At 50.8% G+C, this 19146-nt stretch overlaps 1 protein-coding gene across 4 annotated transcripts in view; it reads left to right on the top strand.

Moving 5' to 3' along the window:
- The window catches only part of RAB3C (RAB3C, member RAS oncogene family), an 82272-nt gene extending 66742 nt beyond the window's left edge, over nucleotides 1–15530 (top strand). For 3 of the 4 annotated variants that reach the window (XM_045839913.1, XM_045839912.1, XM_045839914.1), the window contains exons 4-5: nucleotides 1560–1684; nucleotides 13331–15530. In XM_045839913.1, the coding sequence (XP_045695869.1) occupies nucleotides 1560–1684; nucleotides 13331–13524 (319 nt within the window). In that variant the 3' untranslated portion in view covers nucleotides 13525–15530. Of the gene's footprint in view, nucleotides 1–1559; nucleotides 1685–2056; nucleotides 2181–4070; nucleotides 4715–13330 lie in introns of those variants that run through there. The other variant, XM_045839915.1, reaches the window with a different exon arrangement.
- The last annotated feature ends 3616 nt before the right edge of the window (nucleotides 15531–19146 follow it).

Genomic DNA, 19146 nt, shown 5'->3' with positions numbered 1-19146 from the left:
GTGTGCAGGGCATATCTCACCTGGTGATTCACCATGAATTCATCATTTTCACATACGCCACACAAAGGGAGCGGCGAGAGCAGAGCGTGGTTCTGGATGCCTGCCTTTGTTTTCCCGGTTGTGGGAGTTTGTGTCGTCTCCCTGTCACCTTCCTCTCTGAAGGACCGTGCTGTTAGCTGGGGCGCCAGAACCAGAAAGCCCGCACTCACAGATTTTCTGATGAACCGCGGTGCTCCTCCGAGATGCAGCCAAGACTGTCTCACCGGACACTTGCGTCTCATGGGAGCCCTTGCCCCGGGCCTGGGGGGCCCTGGCCCCCGCCCCACTGCCTCCGCAGCCTCCTCTCCGTCAGCAGGGGGGTGGGGTCGCATCTCACTGAGAGCTCTGCAGCTGCTGTTAGAAGCGATTTGCTTTTACTCTCTTTGCCAGTCGAGAGTGGCTCCTCACTGCTTCCCGTGTAACCACATGAAGGGTTTGGAAATTGCTGGAGAGAACACTGCTGAGCTTCTCTTTCTCACACTTTTCAAGTCTTTTCCTTTAAACTGTCACCATGCATTTCGCTTTCCAGCGTTTGATTCGTGTGTCTTTCCCACCTGAGTCTGCTGTTCTCAAAGAAGAGCGAGGCCAGTAGAAAGGGAGTTTCAAAAACACGCTTCCTGTCGACTTCCCGGTCACGACAAGTGCTCTGGAGCGCCCGGGGAAAAGCTGCTTCTCCAGCCTGCGCGGAGCAGCCCGGGCACCTGGCCAGGGGCCCAGGCCCGCAGGTCCCGGGCCTGCTTTCGGGTCTGCGTTCCCATCGAGGGGTGTCCGATGAGATCCGAGCCGCCCTGTGCCCTGGATTTTTGTCTTAAAAATGTAAGGCCATGGCCCTGGCTGGTGTGGCTCAGTGGATTGAGCGCAGGCCTGTGAACCAAAGGGTCGCTGGTTCGATTCCCAGTCAGGGCACATGCCTGGGTTGTGGGCCGGGTCCCCAGTAGTGGGCACTCGAGAGATAACCACACACTGGTGTTTCTCTCCCTCTCTTTCTACTTCCTTCCCCTCTCTCTAAAAATAAATAAAATCTTTAAAAAAGTGTAAGACCCTGATTATATTAGTTCTTCTAATTTATTTTAAAAAATCAGCATTACCTTCAGATTCCCCAGGCCCCAGCTGACTTAGCTCTCTGGGGCATTGCTGTAATGAGGGAACGATGTTTCTGTGGTGGGCTGTTGAGTGACTGACCGTCTGGGGCCTCCCAGCCCTGAGGGGCTTCTCCGGCAGGGACTTTCAGTCCCGACACTGCGCGTGTCGGCAAACAGGGATGGCTGGCCACTCCAGCTGTCAAGGTGAGGGGTAGCCCCTCTCACACACAGAAGGAAGTGTTGGTGCGCTTTCATTTCCAGCTCACTCAATCCCTGATGAGTGTCTGGTGGGCGGAATGTTACTGAAGTAATTAGTTCCAAATCCGGGCTTCATTGTTGGCTATTGTCATCATGTGCGCGATGTATTTCTTCCTCATTTTTATGCTGTTCCACTTTCCTCTGATCTTTGTGTGTGTGTGCCTGTTCCTCTTCTTTCAGGTCAACTCAGATCAAGACCTACTCTTGGGATAACGCCCAGGTCATCCTGGTGGGGAACAAATGCGACATGGAGGACGAGCGCGTCGTCTCGACGGAGAGAGGACGGCGCTTGGGAGAGCAGCTCGGTAGGGAGCCGGCTAACGTGGGGAGAGCGTGGTGGTGGTCGTGTGGGACTCTGCCCAGAGGCCTGCTGAGTGGCAGGACGGGCTCCATGGCACGACTGTCAGCCCTACTGCGGACACCAGCACATCCTCTCTGAGCACGCGCTTCCTCAGGCACAGAAGCGGCAAAGACCGGCCAAGCTCTGACCCGGTGCGAGGTGCTCGACTTCTCACCCGTGAGAGACACAGGATGCGCCTGGGCTGCTAGTTACTCGGGTTTTCTTTCTGTGCATGTGCGGAATGAGCACGTGCTGTGTGGTTGTTGTTGTTGTTCCCATGTGTCCACTGGAGCAGGGAGGCGGCACAGAACAGGTCACATCGTAGCTTCTGTTCTAGGGACACCGCGAACACGCTGTGTTGCCGTCCCGAGTCTGTTTGAGACTCATCTCCTCATCCCTCAGGAACGAGTATCACAACCCATGCCTCCTCTGCCAAGTCCTTAGGGATGAGATGAACTGAGGTAAGAGGTAGAGAGAGAGCTTTAGAAATGGCAAAGCCGCTTCAAATGCAAACACTGCACCTGAAGAGAACAATGCTGGAGTGTGTGGGTAGAGCTTTCACGCGAAGGAGGGAATCGCCGATTTCATAATTCACGACATGTTTACTGAGCGCCTGCTATGTGCCCCACACTGTGTCAGATGTCGCGGGGGGTGAAAACGTGGGTTCCACTGTCCCCAGGCTCGAGTGACTTCCCCTCAAGTGGGCTGGCTGGAGATAAGGCAGAAACAACAAGACAACAGAGACTGAGTAGTGGGAGACGACGACTTAGAAGGTGGATGTCAGGAGGGGGGGAGCCCAGGGGAGGGGAGCAGAGCCAGCGAGAGAGGCGCCGGGAGAAGGTGTGGGAGGGGGGAGGGGCCGGAGGCAGGTGCAGAACAGTGCAGGCGGCTGGCCGGAGAGGAAGCGTGAGAAACAGCAGAACAGCTGGTAGGAGGTGTGAGAGGCAAGGAAACAGAGATCACGTTCGCTGAGTGGCAAGACGAGACTTGACAGTCCCTGAGGAGAGCAGAACGCGTACGGAGAGCACAAAGAACAGAGGAAGTATTGTGAATCCAGGCACGATAGCAGGGCAAGGACACGAGAGGACAGTGAGCAGAAAAGCTGGAAGCCGGCATAACGGTGGGGAGTGGGTGGTAGATTTGGGGGACGTTCCAGCCCTGGAGCAAAGGAGGTGGGATAAGTCCTGTCCTCCTTGACTCAGACACCGGCCCACAGTGTGTTATGGATGAGACGAGACAGCCACACGGACTATCAAGTCCTGTGGAGGAAAAGGGACAGCATGGCCACACTCTCAAGGGGAGAGTGCCCTGACCCTTGCCTTGACAAGCTTTTATTGGCTTTCAGTTTGCACAGGAATACAGGTAAAGCTCATCAATCATTGTCAGGCAGTGATGACCAAACAATAGATAGCATACAAGGAACTACGAGGGCTTATTCTGAGTCAGGGTCTGTTAGCTAAAGGACTACAAAACTTTGGGAAACAAACTCATTTCTTGCTCTGACCCTTATCATTTAATTGAGAGCATTCTTAGCAAAGCAGGTTTCATAGGATTTTATGTATTCTTTCTTAGGCCTGATCGCCCAGGGAACCTGCCCTTTCCAGCACAGGGTGGCACCCACCTCCAGCATTGTTTCAGTCTTAAGGCATTGTTTCATGCATAAGTCAGGCAGGGGAAGTAAGGCAGACAAAAGATTAGGAGACTTCTTGCAGACAGAATGAGGACTCAGGCTATGTCAAAGCCGAGGGGTGAGAGTCCATCACCCCTTTTTGCTGTAGGCCCCCAAGTCCTTCCCTAAGGTCCCCTGTGATCATGCCTGTCTTAGGTCGTCCCTCTCTTGAGGAATCTTACCCATCATTGGCTAACTGATCATGCACTGGGGGCCAAGCAGGATGGAGTAAAAGGGGCAGAGGCAGCACCTCTGCCAGGGAGATAAGCTGTGTCTCCTTAGTGGCTTATGGCCGGAAGGCCGCTCACTCAGCCTTAGCCATGGGGGGGTTACAGCACCTGAAACCAGGCAGGGCAGTTCCCTATACCTCCTCCTCCACTTCTTTTTCTCCTTTTTCTTCTGTAGACCATAGAAAATATAGAAGGATTCTTAGCAGGGAAGATCTGGCTTTCCAACCTAATTGGCCAGATCTATGATAAGAAATGCATTCAATCTAGCAACTTAGTACCTACATGCAGAGCAAGAAGGACAGAATGAAACAAAAGTTTTACAAAATATACTTATTCTCACTAGGGTGAGATTCATTATATTTTCTGTCTTCTTTCTTCTCCTCCTTCTCCTCTTCTCCCCCACTATCCTCCTTCTCCTCCTCCTTGGTGCAACCCACCAAATGGATCCATAGGACCAATAAGGGGCCTCAGGCTATCATTTGAAAACACTGTGTGAAGGGATTCGACTCCCTCAGTGGGTCACTCTACCACTTGGAGGCTTCGTAAATGAACTTGCACAGTCCAGTCTGAGAGCTTGAGCATTCCCTTACGAGACGAAGCTCCGTCAGCCAAAGGCCTGCACCCTGCCACCACACGCTCTTCAAGCTGCCTGCGCTCACACGCCTGTCCCCGGCACTCCTGGCTGCTCTTGGACCTTTGCTGTCTCGTTCACAGGCCTCTTCTGCCCATCAGCAAGGTTCTTCAACTGTTTCTGAAAAGTTTGACCATCTTTCCTTGGGCTCCTCAGCCCCTGAGGCAGTTAGTTAGGGACGGAGGATCGTGAATCCCCCAAACAGAGGGAAGAGAGCCTGGGGTGAGGGTGGTCGGGGTGGCGTCCGGGAACCGCCTCTGCCATCCCTGTGTTTTGTCCTTGTTTTTGACGAGTCAGGGCTGTGCCACTTTAGAGAAGAAATTTCTGCACAGATGTAGTTGTCACTTCTTATAAACCTGAACATCATGTGGTTCAAAGAATTTTTAGATCTGAGCCCAGAATCGTTTAATGATATCACTGCTGAAGAGCCAGAAAATGGGTTCAGTCTGTTTACCACTCCAACAGACAGCGTGGGCACTGGGAAGACGAGGTTCCGGGAGGATGCAAGGGGCCCCGGAGGGCGGCTTTCCTCACCCCCCCACCCCCTGGCACAGACCCAGGCCCTTCTCTCAGTGCGGAGACGCAGGGGAGGTTCTGGGCTGGAGAGGCAGAAACGTCTTGTGTTCCTGTGCAAGTTTCTCCACTGATTTCTAATTGATTTTTTTTGCTCTCTATCCAATAAAAGCCAGCAGTTGTCACAGCAACTGGCACTTGCTCATTCTTAGAGGGTCATTTACCTCCTCTGATGTGGTTTGTTCTCCTGGCAACACAGGCCTCTGCAAGCACTCACGGGCGACCACTTGCAGGGGAGAGGCACACTCACAGTCCACAGAAAAGGCTTTGAAGGTCTTTGCTGTGTTTTTAAGAAGGGCTGGTAAAACGCAGTGTTCAAATACCATCCCCCACACACGGAGCTCAGCTCAGTTTTTTCATGTCTGTACCACATCGGCGGGTGGCTCAGAACCGCTGCATCACCCATTCGGTTACGATGAATTCTCCACTGTGGACACTTATCCTTGTGGAGCATTCGCTCTCCCTGGTCGAGGGTGCCTGATGCAGCCGACTTGAGGCTGAGCTCCGTAAGATCCTCGTGTGGAGCCCCTTGCGAGTCCAGTGTCATGCACCAAACGTTTGCTAAGGGTTTGCAGTATGCCAGGTACTGGGGACACAAGGGCAGGTAACCCCTGCCCTCAAGGGACAAAGGTTACAGTGCCAGAGACAGGCTCTGCATCGCCCCCACCCGAGGGGACGCATTCCCAGACCCACAGTGGGTGCCTGAAGGAGCAGACAGCACGGCGCCCTGTCTCTATGTTGCTCCCTGTGCACACGTGCCTGTGGTGCAATGTCGCCTATGACCTAGGCACAGTAAGAGGCTAACTGCAGTAACTGGTAACAGCAGAACGATTGTAGCAGCACACTGTAATGAAAGTTATGTGAATGTAGCCTCTTTCTCTCACCCTGAAAACATCTCATTGTCCTGGACTCACTGTTCTTTTTGTGATGATATGAGATGCCAAACCTCGTCCTGAATCTGGGTAAACTTCCCTTATTTGCAGTAAATGTCTTGGTGTCGGGGACCCCTTGCTGAACCCCTCATATAGGCTCATGCTTTCCGGCACAACATGATGCCTCCGTCTGCAAGCCGTTTTCTGATTAGACATCTCCCCCCGCCCCCCCCCCCCCGCAAGCTGAATGTCTTTTCCATCTTAACCGAGCACTGACCACACACTGTGGCTGTCACCTCTCCAGTTTGAGTCGTGACCGCAAAGTGAGCGCTGGTTTCTCTCTTGTCCCTCACATTTTCACAGGCAGATTTGCTCTACACAAAATGTCATCCACAAGGAGAGGAGATTTTTCTCCTTCCTTCCTGGTCCAGAAGCCGTTCACATCTGGGGCCTGATCACTAGGACGTCCAGGAACCCGAGGTGGAGGAGTGACAAGAACTGGACCCTTGTCTTGTTTCTGACCCCAGAGGAAAAGGTTGCGACCTTTCACTTTTGGCTATGCTGAGGAATCTCCCTTCTACTCCTAATTTATTATGAATTGTTACATGAATAATGTTGAATTTTGCCCAATGCCTTTTCTGAGGCGACATCTATTGAAATGGTGGCGTAGCTTGTCTTTCAGTCTATTAATGTGATAAATCACATAAACTGACTTGTGGATGTTGAACCCTCTTAGCGTCCCAGGGGTAAATCCCACTGGATCGTGGCGAATGACCCTTTCAACACACTGCTGTCTTAGGTTTGCCGGTGCTTTACTGAGAATTGTTGCACTTCTCTTCGTCAGGGATATTGGCCTGTAGCTTTCTTTCTGTGCCCTCTTCTGGCTCTGTTGTGAGATTGATGCTTTATTGCAGAGCTTTATTGCTTTGTTGGAATCAGAAAGTATGGTCTGTCCTCTTGTAAAATGATTTTAGAAGTATCTCCTCCTCTTCAATTTTTGGAAGAGTCTGAGGAAGATTGGCGTTAATTATTCTTTGAGCGTTTCGTAAAATTTACCAGTAAAGCCATCTGGCTCTGAGTTTTTCTTCAGTGGGAGATTTTTAATTACTAATTTAATCTTCTTACTATTAATTGGTCTGTTCATATTTTTTATGTCCTCCTAATTCAGAATCTTCTTACTATTAATTGGTCTGTTCATATTTTTTAGGTCCTCCTAATTCAGTCTTAGTAGGTTGTATGTTTCTAAGAATTTTCTCATTTTTTTCTCAGTTGTCCAGTTTCTTGGCCTTTAGTTGTTGATTCTAGCCTGTGATGATTTTTTTGTATTTCAGTTATAATGATATCAGTTGTAATGTGTCCATTTTCTCATTTATAATTTTGTTGATTTGGGTCCTCTCTTTTTTCCTTGGGTAGCCTAGCTATATTTGTCAATTTTATTTCTATTTTCAAGGAACCAACTATTAGTTTTATAAATCTTTCTATTGTTTTGTTGTTCCCTGTTTTATTTATTTTGCTCTAATATTTATTTTCTTTTGTTCTTCTAACGTTGGGCTCAGTTTGTTCTGTTTTTTGTAGTTCTTTAAGGTATGGTAGAATCAAGTTTTTTGGATCTTTCTTATTTCTTAATGCGGGTGGTCATGGCTGTGAATTTCCATCTTAGACCTGCGTGTTCTTGTCTCCCATAAGTTTCAGGATGCTTTGTTTCCTTTTTTGCTTGTCTCGAAATCCTTGTCTGTCATTCCCCTTCAAGTCCGACTTTGCCCCAGTTGTGGCTGAGCAGTGTGTCACGTAACTCTCATGTCCTCACGAAATCCAGCTTTTTTCTTGTTGTTGGTCTCCAGTATCACACCATTTTGGTCAGAGAAGATACTTGGCATTGCTCCAGACTTCTTGAATTTTTGTGACCCAACTGTGGCCAGTCTGTCCTAGAAAACGTCCCGTGTGTGCTTGAGAAGGATGCACGTCCTGCTCCCAGCCGTCGGTCGTAATGTTCTCCACATGTCCACTAGGGGCCAGTGGTCTGTTGTTGTTTTCATCTCCTTTTGAACTGATGTCTAGACAGCCTACCCACTGCTGAAAGCGGGTTATTGAAGTCCCAAATAGTATAATATGACTGTTTATTTCTCCTCTTAGCCATGTTGGGTTTTGATCTATGTGTTTAGATGCTCCAAGGCAGGGGACATCATTGTTTACGGTGGTTATCTCCTCTTGGTTGATCGAGCCCTTTATCATCCAAAGATAATGACCTTTTTCTGTTTCTTCACCATTCTTTAGTTTATAGTTTTATTTAGTTTATAGCTACCTTGCTTTTTTATTGATGTTAATATTTGCTTGAAATACCTTTACTGCTCTTTCATTCTTATATGTGTCTCTAAGGCCCAAATGAGTCACTTGTAAGCAACAACACTTGGGGTTTTTTTTTAAGATTTTATTTATTTATTTTTAGAGAGGGAAGGGAGGAAGAAAGAGAGAGAGAGAGAGAGAAACATCAATGTGTGGTTGCTGGGGGTCATGGCCTGCAACCCAGGCATGTACTGTGACTGGGAATCGAACCTGCGACACTGGTTCGCAGCCCGCGCTCAATCCACTGAGCTACACCAGCCAGGGCTCCTACACTTGGGTTTTATTTTTGTGTCCATTCAGTCACACAGTGGTGTCTTTTGTTTGTAGATTCAATCTATTTAAGGTAATTATTGCCCTGGCCTGTGTGGCTCAGTTGGTTGGTCATCCTCCTGTAAACCATAATTATTGATGTGATCGGTAAGGACTTACAGTTCCCATCCCATTGTTGTCTGGCTGTTCTGTAGATCTGTTATTCCTTGTTTTGTATCTTGCTGTCTTATGTTGTGTTTAGATATCTTTAGTATCAATATACTTTGACTTCTTTATCATGTTCTTCTGTGTAATTATTACAGGATTTTTTCCTTGTGGTTGTCATGATATTTCTATAAAGTATTCTAAAACTCTAAAACCATACTTCAAAGTAGTAACAGCTTTATTTCCATAGCATGTCTAAGCCTAACACTTTACTTCCATTCTCACTCACAGTTTAGGTTATTGATGTTACAGTTTACATATTTTTATATTATGTAGATAATACCAGGTTATTGTAGTTATGGTTCTTTTCACTATGTTTGCTTGTTAACTTTTAAACTACAGTTGTAAGTGAATTATGCACCACCATCACCATGTTACAGAATCTAACTTTGACTATATATTTACAATTACCAGTGAGTTTTACACTTCCTTCTCATGTTTTTATAATATTAATTAGCATTGCTTTAGTTCTAAACAAAGGCTTCTTTTAGCATTTCCTGTAAGACAGGCCCACAGCTTTTGTTTGTTTGGGAAAGTAGTCTTCACTTCTGGACAGTTTTGCTGGGTATAGAATTCTTGATTGGCAGATATTTTTCTTCTTTCAATATTTTGAATATATCATCCCATTGTTCTTTGGCATGGATAGCTTTATGGGGTATTCCCTTCTATGTAACTTCTCTCTTTTTTCTTGCTCCTTTCAGGATTCTCCTTGACATTTGACAACTTAATTGTAATGTATCTCAGTGTAGCCCTATTTGGTTTCAACCTGTTTGGGGTTCCTTGGGCCTCATGGATCTGCATGTCCATTTTTCTCCTTAAGTCTAGAAAATTCTTAGGCATTATTACTTTAAATATACATTCTGTTTTTATCTCTTTCTCCTATCCTTCTGGAATTTCCATAGTACAGCTATTGATTCTTTTTATTGTGTCCTATTAGTCTCATAGATTTTCTTCACTTTTTTCGTTGTTTTTTTTCTTTTACTCCTCTGACTGGATAATTTCAAATGTTCTGTCTTCTAGACCAGTAATTTTTTTTTGCATGGTTAAATTTGATTTTGAAGCTTTCTTTTGAATTCTTGGTTCAGTCATATATTTCAGCTCTAGGATTTCTGGGGGCAGAGTGAGGGTTTATATTTCTTTGTTGAACATTTTTTTTTTGTTCTTGAATTGTTATTCTGATTTTGTTTAGTTGTTTGTGTGTTCATGTAGTTTACTAAACTTCTTTATGAGAACTCTTCTGAATTCTTGTGAGTTCACAGATCTCCATTTCTCCAGGGTCAGCTATTAGAATCTTATTAGTTTTCTCGGGTGGTGTCATGTTTGCCTCTGTTTTTGTGATTCTCGATGACTCACACTGGAATGGGCACATCGCTGACCAAAGTGCTGGCTTCCGGCTGGTGTTTGGGCGTGTGGGTGCGAGGCTAAGGTTTCTGAGAACAAGGCTGTCTGCTGGAGTGCAGTGGACACACAGAGACGCTGGGAGGTAACAGCCAGGAAGCCCAGCGCTGACTGGGAGGAAGGAGGGCCGACGCGTTTGGACTTGTGCTTCTGGTTCAGCCCGGGGGCCTCGGACAGCCACGGGCGCACACAGGTGTGGGGCGGCTGGATGAAGGCGTGGATTTCATTTGGGTGGACAGTCGGTCATTGCACAGGAAACCCACACTTCCCTGGATCCAAACAACAACATGCTAAAATTGTAAGGACGCCGTTTTTCATCCCAGATATCCCATTGTATGACAAACAGCATCTGGCCAATGAGAGGAGGCCTACTTTCCAGAACCTTTTGCAGTCGGCCTTGAACACCCTGGGCTGGAGCTGTGTAGTCCCACTCACGCAAGCACAGGAGGCTGTCAATGGGTCATACAGCCAGCCCACCTCCCCGGCCCCACCCAGGATCACCAGCTGTGGGCTGAAAGCAGTCACTTCAAGCCCAGTTGAGACCTGCGGCAGCCGAGGGCCCAGCACAGGCACTGTTCTGTGCACCGTGTCATGGGAGGGCTTCAGCATCCGTGTGTTTTGGTAACTGCCAGTGTTCCTGGAGGCAGTCCCTGTGGCTACTTGGGAACAACCACAGTGACATTTGAGGAGGAGGTAAAAACACAGGTTTTCAAGTGCAGGGGGGTCAGCGCCCCTAATGCTTGGGACTCAACTGTCAGTTGTGTGTGAATCAGTCCGCCGAGGTCCAGCAGCCCGACGGCCCCATGGACGGAGCTTAAACGGCACAAGCCACCAGGGCGCCTTTGGAATCATTGAGATACGATGTTTCATTTGTTCACTGATGGCGTTAAATCTAGTTAATTGTTTTGTAATTATTTAAATTGTTGACAGCTTATAGTATATATTATGATTATTGATCAACATCAAACTTCTGGTTCTGCTGGGACCGGAGGGTGGTGCAGTCGGGCGTCTGCAGGGCTGTTGGACTGCCCAGGTCAGCAGTCCAGACGCCAGGGCCGGCTGAGCAAGAAAGCTCTTGAGCGAAATGCCCCGAGGGTCTGTGCCCCCATTTCTGCTCGGCAGGATGGAGAAGATTCTGGCAGCTGCCTCATGGCGAAACGGCTTAGGTGTGTGGAGTGTTCTGAACAGCACCTGTTGTAGAGCATCCCCCCAGGTGCTAATTATCGTCATCACTGTTGTCTCCATGGCGTTTCTGGTTTGCTTGGCACTCCTACATGCACTTTCCCATTGGAGCCTCGCGAGAGCCCTGGGAGCCAAGCGAGACAAATGTCGTAAGTAAGGGACGCGAGAATACGCTCGTGGGCTGCCCTTGGCCTCCAAGCGAGTACGTATCGCTGGAGTGGCTACATCCCTCGGCTCCCGGCTGACAGCCCATTCCTCTCACGGTGTGGCGGTACCTCCCCCTGTGGCGGGTAAATGGAGAGCTGGTGTAGTAGGGCTTCTCTTCCTGGGTGCTCCCCAGGAGCCACATCCTCCTGGGCTCCAGGTGAAATGAGGCAGCGGCCCTGTGGCGCTGGCTGCCGGGGTCGAGGCTCACCTTACTGACCTCGATTGCACATCAGCATCAGGGGCTTCTCAAGCCCAGGTCAAAGGGGACACGCTGGTGTGGGTCACCCGGTCGTCCCCCAGCTCGGTACCCCCCCCCCGGGCCGTGCCGACCGGTAGAGGAGGGGCTAGTAGAGGGGATGAGAATGGAAGCTGTGGCTGAAACCTTTGTGCCAAATTGTGAGATTTTTTTCCTCCAAAGTGTCAGCCAGGGATTTTGACCTCTTGAGTGGGGTCTTGGCATCTGGTGACATAAAGCACACTCTCCTTGGCCCTGGAAGAACCCCACAAAGATGCAGACAGTTCTGGCATCAGAGCAATAAGGGTATTTCTGAGATCCATGCTTGCCCTCCCCAATCCGAATCTGGACAATGAATGGTCCAGCCCTCCAGGCTGCACAAACCCCAGAAAAGAGAATTCTGTTAGTGTCCAATGCCTTTTCTGTGAAGAAATGCAGCGTGTAGGAGAGAGCTAGAAGCACCACCCAGGGAAAAAGGAAAGGCAGATGCAAGCCACAGAGGGTCTGAAACATCCACCATGATCTCACAGGCCCTGGCTCTGTTTATGGGCCTTCAGCTCAAACCCCGCAGTTATTGCTTAGGTTTTAATGGCAGAATACATAGTGGCCAGTGAGAGTCAAGGGCAGATAAGCCGTCTAACTAAATATACAGTAGCATCACTGAATTAGAGAGTGTAACTCAAGAGAATTGCTTTTTGCTGTCTGCCCTTCAGTACTACGTAAGAGAATAAATATTTCTGGGTTGACACAGACACAAACCGTCAGTCCATTTCTTGTCCTTTGGCCCCAGGAGCTGGGATGAAGTCACAGGATTTAACCTTTCCAGATACCTGTGGCTGCTCTGAGATAGGGCCAGGTGTACCCAGAGGGTTTATAGGGTGTAGAATTCAGAATGGGTCAGGAAAGTGTTTCTGTGTTCAGCCCAATACATCCTAAATCAATGTCCCCTGAAAGGACCAGAGCAGTCTCTGGCTGGTGTGCTGGGAAGGTTGTCATGGCAACGGACTGGCTAGCCCAGCCCCAGACCCGAGCGCAAACACGTGGGAGCAGAGTGCAGACAATGGGGGGAGAGGGAGCAAGCTGCCTCTGCCCAGGTGCGGGGACGCACCAGCACAAGTGAGACTGTCACTGCACTTTTTAAATACCTTCTTGGGATCCTGGCAGCTCAACCGAAATTTATCCAAGTGCCCTTTCCCAGCTGTTGGTAAAGACATTGCTGCTGAGAGACGGCAGGTGTGGAGAGGTGACCCCCAGCATGCAAGGCCGCACAGAGCCCTGGAGGCTGTCGGGCGGAGGCCGCTCAGACGTTTCTACGGGAGGGTTTTGCACGATTACGGGAACTCCAGGGACGCACAGCGCCCCCTGGCGGCCACCAAAGCCACGCCCCAGCTCCTCGGGGCGACAGGGAGAGAGGGGGGGATCACCTCGGCCTCCGTGGCTCCCCGTGTGGCAGGATCTGCGGAGGCAGGAAATCTGAGGTCAATGAAAAACAAAAAGAGAATTAATCACTTTGGTAGATTTCAAAACGAGGAAAGAAAAAAATGCCAGGTAACACCAGTTCTAGAAAAGATCCCAAGAGGATGCTTGGCAACGGGGGGGGGGGGGGGGGCGGGGAGTGGATCGAAGGGGGAGGCAGCGCGCGGACCATCTGAGTCCACGCGCGCGCGGACGCGACCCCGCTGTCCCCGCTGCCCGCCCCACGCCCGCCGTGCCCGCCGGCCCGCGCTCGAGTCCCGAGTCCCTCCCGTTTCAGCGGACGCACGAGATGACCGGCCTGCGCTCGCGTGTCTCCTCCAGGGTTCGAGTTCTTCGAGACGAGCGCCAAGGACAACGTCAACGTGAAGCAGACCTTCGAGCGCCTGGTGGACGTCATCTGCGACAGGATGTCCGAGAGCCTGGAGGCCGACCCGGCCGCCGCCGCCGCCGCCAGGCCCGGGGGTGCCAGGCTCCAGGAGAGCCCGCCGCCCCCGCAGCCCGGCTGCGGCTGCTAGCGCTGCGCGCGCGGCGGCTGCGCGGGCGGCGGCGCTCGGGGCGGGTGGAGTCGGCCGCCGCGGAGCGGCCCGGGGGCCCTTCGCGGGAATCGTTGATGCCCGGCTTGGACGCGGGCGGAGTTCCTGGGAGACCCCCGGTGCAGACGGGTGGCGGACACGTGACCTCGAATTCCTAGACTCTCCTTCCACAAACCCCTGGTAAACTTGCATGTGGTTTGTCATTCGTCTTCTAGGGTCTTTATGTTTCAGATTCCTCCACAGATCAGCTACTGCGGGGGCCTCAGATGTAGTAAGTCCACGCCTCCGACTTCAGTGCGGAGGGCTCGGCCGCCACTGGCCGCTGGCCGCTGGCCGCATGACAACAGAGGAACCGCGGCGGCTGGGAGGGGAGCAGGGGAGATCTCAGGGGATCTAATGTGCTTTACTCTGAGTTGAAAAGCAAGCAGACATATTACTCATGTTTTCTGAGTAATTGCCAGCTTTCTAGCTGGTGTACTGTGTAGGAAATGGGTCTGTTTCTCAGTGTCAGTAACAATGGCGGAGGTCCTTGACTATAAAAAGACTAAAATGCTGTGTTTAAGGTTCTTTCAAGTCTCCTAAGAGAGTCCATCTGCCTGCCCCGAACCAGGTGTGAACAGTAAGCTCAGTGGAGATGCTGAGACAGGAGCACCCTGGAGGGCTGCTCCTTCCACAGAGGAGGCCGGCCTTCCGCTCCTCTGAGGCCTCCAGCCGCTCCATGCTCTGCGGCAAGAGTTTAGAGCTACTCGGCGCGAGCAGCCGTGGAATGCCGGCACACGAGGCTCCCCCATCGCTTTACTAGCTAGCCCCCATAACGCGCACTAGTCCCCCCATAGCACGCCCCAGCACCGTGACCTTCGGGATGTCTCAGGGTGGAGGGGAGCAGGAGCTGGTCCGAGCCCTTCGGCCACAGCTCACAGGCTGGCTTCCAGCCGGCTGCCTTTGGCCTGCACCTGGCCAAGCTTTCACTTGAATGCAGGCTATTTGAACAGTGTCTCAATGGCTCCCAAGTTGTGAAGAAGCCCATTTCCTCACATATCTTTTCCAGTTCCGCTGTCCCTCCTAGCTCTGTCTCAGGTCCCCGTGTGCGAGCTTTGGGACGTGCTCCAGTGACTCAGAGACTCCGGAGCCCAGCCAGTGCCCTGGCGCAGGACTCCACAGACAACCTGAGCAGAGGGAGGAGACGAACCGTGCCAACACCGGAGCCTTTGCTCAGACTCCCCAAAGCCCCCGTGCGAGAGGCGGGGGACTCCTCGTGGCCTCCTGATGGCGCCGGAGGAAGCTTGCCGGCTGTCGCCACCCAGCGCTGGGGACAGAGGGCCGTGGGAAGGCGGCCGGCAAATTAGAAGGGCTGTCACATTAGGTGGACTTACCCCCTTTTTGGTGCTCGCGTTAAGGATGTTTCTCAGCTTTTCAAAAATAGACTCTTCCCATGAAAGTGAGTATTGGTGTGAGTTTATTGAACAAGGATGTGGGCAGGAAACGTGTGTGGAAGGAGATTGGGGGGGCAATTGCCTGCAAGTCAGGGAAGTGGTCATGTGCAGAGTTAGTGAATCGTCCGATGAAGCAGGAAAGAGCCTTTTGGATGTTCTAAGCATGGCCTGTGCTTTCTCCCACTTTCAGCGTAAGATATACACTAATTGGTAATAAGTTTTTACTTCAGCAACCTCCAAGGCAGGCCTTACCTTAATGAAGACAAGAAAACATTAATGCTGTATTCGATTTTAATGGGCAACCAGCTTCAAAAGTCACAGAAATTAGACGTGGAGGAAAGAGAGGGGGAGGGGCACCCAGGCACGTTCGTGGTGCAGTAACATCTCTAAGCCCTGGGCTGGGCCGCGGCCGTGGTGCTGATTCGGCTGCGCTGGCACTTGGACTCACCGCAGGGACTCCGGGAAGCCTCTGCCACTCACAGTCCGCGGTCAGGGAGGACGGGCAGTGCTGTGGCGTGGAGAGCACAGCGAGAGAGGTCAGGAAGGTGGAGGAGAGGGTGGAGCTCCCGCCTCTCGGAACCCTTCCCCCCCGCCCCCATGAGCTGACAGCTACGGAACCAGCCGGCCCAGGGCCAGAGGAGCGAAGGCATGTGCCCAGGACCCGCGCTGACCCAGCCAGGCCGGGGAGGGCGACCAGACAACAGACTGCCTGAGGTCCTCCCCGAGGAACACTTGGTAAACCCCACTTCCCAAACCTCAGCAGAAACCAGCCGTCCTAGCTGGCTGTCAGCTTGAACGCGCCCGTCCCGGTGTGAGTGTCCTCGGCGACACGCTTCCAGAGAGGATGCCGCGTGCTGGAGCGCGTGCGCACCTGGGGTCTTCCTGCAAAGCATGTGGAGAGAGGGAGTGTCCTCTGCTCCCCATGTCGTCAAGAGGTCCTGCTTAAAATCACATTTGGCAAAAGAGGAGCCAGCCCAGGGTAAACCAAGTAAGCTTGTATTTACTGGCATCAAGTTACATTAGTTATAAATTACCGCACAGTAGTTCCAAGGGTTTTTTCAGCCTCTGGGCCAATGTGGGCACGCCCACACGCACACCAAGTGTGCGCACACGACACCTGTGTCCTCTCCGCCCGCCCACAGCTCCTTTGTACTGATGGCCTAACTGGATGTGTGTCCAAAAGCTCAAGACATCTGGAAAATATCTGCTTGTTAGTTTGCAAAATTAGACATCCATCTTTTGTCGCTGATGCAATTCAGTTAGTGTTTCAAGTGAAGTTCTCTTTCTCTTGCCCCCCATCACCTCACTGGCCCCCCAATTACTTTCAAGAATAAACCTCGATTGTTTTTGAGTAAATACTTCCAAGAACTTTGGTTTTCCCACATTTCTTTTGTTTCTAATGTAATTGACAAATTGGACTGAAAGTGGTTTTTTCAAATAGTCGTCCACGGAGTGGAGCTGCAGTCCAGCCTTTCGGATGTGAACGGATGTGCTGGCAGGTGTGTGGCTTCTTGCCTCCTGAAAGGGCATGTTCGCCAGCTGGCATCCCCCCCAGGGCTCCTGAGCGGAACTGCTGCGGGACAGTGAGCTAGTGTATTGCTGCTGCCACCCCCGAAAAGCTTCTGTGGCCTTGAGGAGCTTCTAAAGGTCCTAAGTTTCCCTGCTTAGCTTCCCTTCAGCCCATGTCCCCTCGGTGCCTGGAAACTAAGAGCTAAGCTCTGCGTTTGGCCAGGGAAGGGCGACCACGCTTCAGTCGCAGCAGAAAGGTGAGCCCTGTGACCGTGGGTGTGCAGTGCCAGTTCTGCAGAATTACGGCCCAGGTTGTACAAGACAGCTATGTACTCAGCAAACACAGATCTCAGCGACCTAACTCTTGTCCAGATGGATCGTGTATGTTCCATCTCTGTGTTCAGCACGGCTGCTCTGTTTCAGGAACCAGTTCAAACTCCAGTTGTCACTGCACCTATGCTGAGAACAGACTTTCAGGTGCACAGTGTAGCTCCACCCACTGTAGCTACATGTCCACAAAGCAGCGTTGGTGGTGGAGCAACCCAGCCAGCGACCCATGGCTCCTGTGGACACGCTGTCCCACATGTGTCTGACTGCCACCCCCCTGTCAGCCCACCGTGGCTTCCGTGGGGCTATTTAAAACGGTTTCCAGACTCTGCCCCGCCCTCTCGGGCCTGAGGTAGTTGCTGAATGTGAAAACCAGAGGACTCCTATTTTATAGTAATGATTAAAACCTTCCTAGACCAAGAAGTTTCTGTTAACAATCTTCACAGAGTGTCGTGATGCTCAGTCATCTACTTTGGCTGCGACATATTGGAAGGTGACTTGTCTCTCTCCCTGCACTGGCGTGTGCATGGCTGGTACCTGGGGCTCTGTGTTCCCTGTGTGTGTCCTTGGCGTGCAAGGTCAGGGCCCATGGGCAGCCAGACCGTGTGGCCTCCTAAGAGGTAGCCTCCACAGCTCTGCCTGTGTGCGTCTGTCTGTTTGTACTTGACAGTTTACCAGCAAAGGGGGGAGTCTTGTTAATGAGCTGAACAACTAGGACCAGCTTTCTAAAGTCTTTTATATTTTAGGCAAATTTTGACCAAAGTCAGTTACAGACATAAACCTCTTTTATGTTCTGGAATGAATATGAAATGAATTGGGCAAAAGATAAAGTTTATGATCAGAAAGAAAAGAAGCACCTTTATCCCTGTAGCACACTTAAAGGGCTCCAGATTCCAGAAATTCAGTTTCCCCTAAGGGGGCCAAGACAGATCGGGGAGTTTAACTAACATATATCAACTATGTCTTACTGATACGGCATAGATAAATGCAGTTTTTCTCAAAAACCTTTACAGAAATTCTCGACACTCCAGTCAAATAGCATTTCCCTTTGGTAGGTTAAAATACTCACCTGTGGGTCACAGACAGCGTCGCCTCTCCCAGCGCAGGCCACTCCCACACGTGAGCCTCTGTGTGATAGGAGTGCCCGTGACACGCGTCACCAGCGCTGGGGAGCGGGCGCGTGAGCTCTGTTCCGGCCGTAACTCGTGTTTGTTTAAAAAGTTCTGTGAGATAGATTCTTCACACTGATCTGTGTGTCTGCAATCATAATTAATTCCCACTAAAAAGAGAGTAGCGTGAAAACACGTTTTTCAAAAGAATCTAGATAAAAGAACCTTTGCCAGAGCTCGAGTGTTCAGACCAGACCATCCATCCACCTGGTGAACAAACTAGACTTTCTAGTTGCCACTCTCTTCTCTGCTCCCTGCGTTTTTAATCGCTCAGTGTTTCAGAGCACTCCCCTCACAGAGCGACAGACCTGAGAACAGGAAGGGGTGCTCGAGTTTCTCCACGTACCTCCTACGGACTCTAATTCCGGTGGAGTAGCGACCAGCCGTCACCTGCGGGAAGGAGGTGGGGCCTTACCTGTGTATCACCTGTGTTCACACTTTCCTTCCGCCTGGACAATTGAGAGTTGCTGTGACTTTATTGCTAAATGAAAATACTTCCACACTCCTGTTTTTGGCGGCCAGAGGTGGCTTCAGTTCACGGACGCCCTTCTCGATGACGCAGACGGCACACGAGCCGCGCAGACGCCCGGCCTTCCAGGGACGCGAGCGTGGCCGCATCTGCCGGGTGGTCCCAGGCGTGTTGGGAACCGGGTGAGGTCTGGGGCTGCTGCGTCGGTGGGAGGGGCTTCACGCATTGGTGCGTCACCCCGAGGACGTGAGCGGGACGAGCGTCGTTTGTAGCTCCTGTTAATATGTTGTTGACGTCAGACGTGATGTGGTGCCATTGGGCTGTTCCAGTGTACAACTGTTTAATGGTGTTTGTGGAACTGAAACGTCTTAAATGTTGCATGAAATACGTTATAAAAATCGATTTTTCTATTTTCAACACCTCAGAATTGAGGGTTCATGGGCCAATATGTGCAATATTTAATGACTTACTCAGTGTATATAAGCTAGTGAAAGTGAACCATGAGGAGTGTGTGAGGTGCTCTGGCTGGCGTGTGGCTTATTCAGACTATTGCCTGCAGCTGCATTTGTCCGGTGGTGCGATTTGTAGAGTAAATACCTTGTCGGTGTCATGTGAAACTCTTCTGTGCCTACTTCAAAGTGATTTATTTCCTGTTAAGACCAAACACTTAGTACCCGCAAATATGCTTCAATTATAC

Source organism: Phyllostomus hastatus, unplaced genomic scaffold (assembly GCF_019186645.2).
Source record: "Phyllostomus hastatus isolate PE091 unplaced genomic scaffold, TTU_PhHast_1.1 phas_contig_329, whole genome shotgun sequence".
NCBI lineage: Eukaryota > Metazoa > Chordata > Mammalia > Chiroptera > Phyllostomidae > Phyllostomus > Phyllostomus hastatus.
Note: the sequence above shows the minus strand (reverse complement) of the source record. Positions and strands in the feature narration are given on the sequence as shown.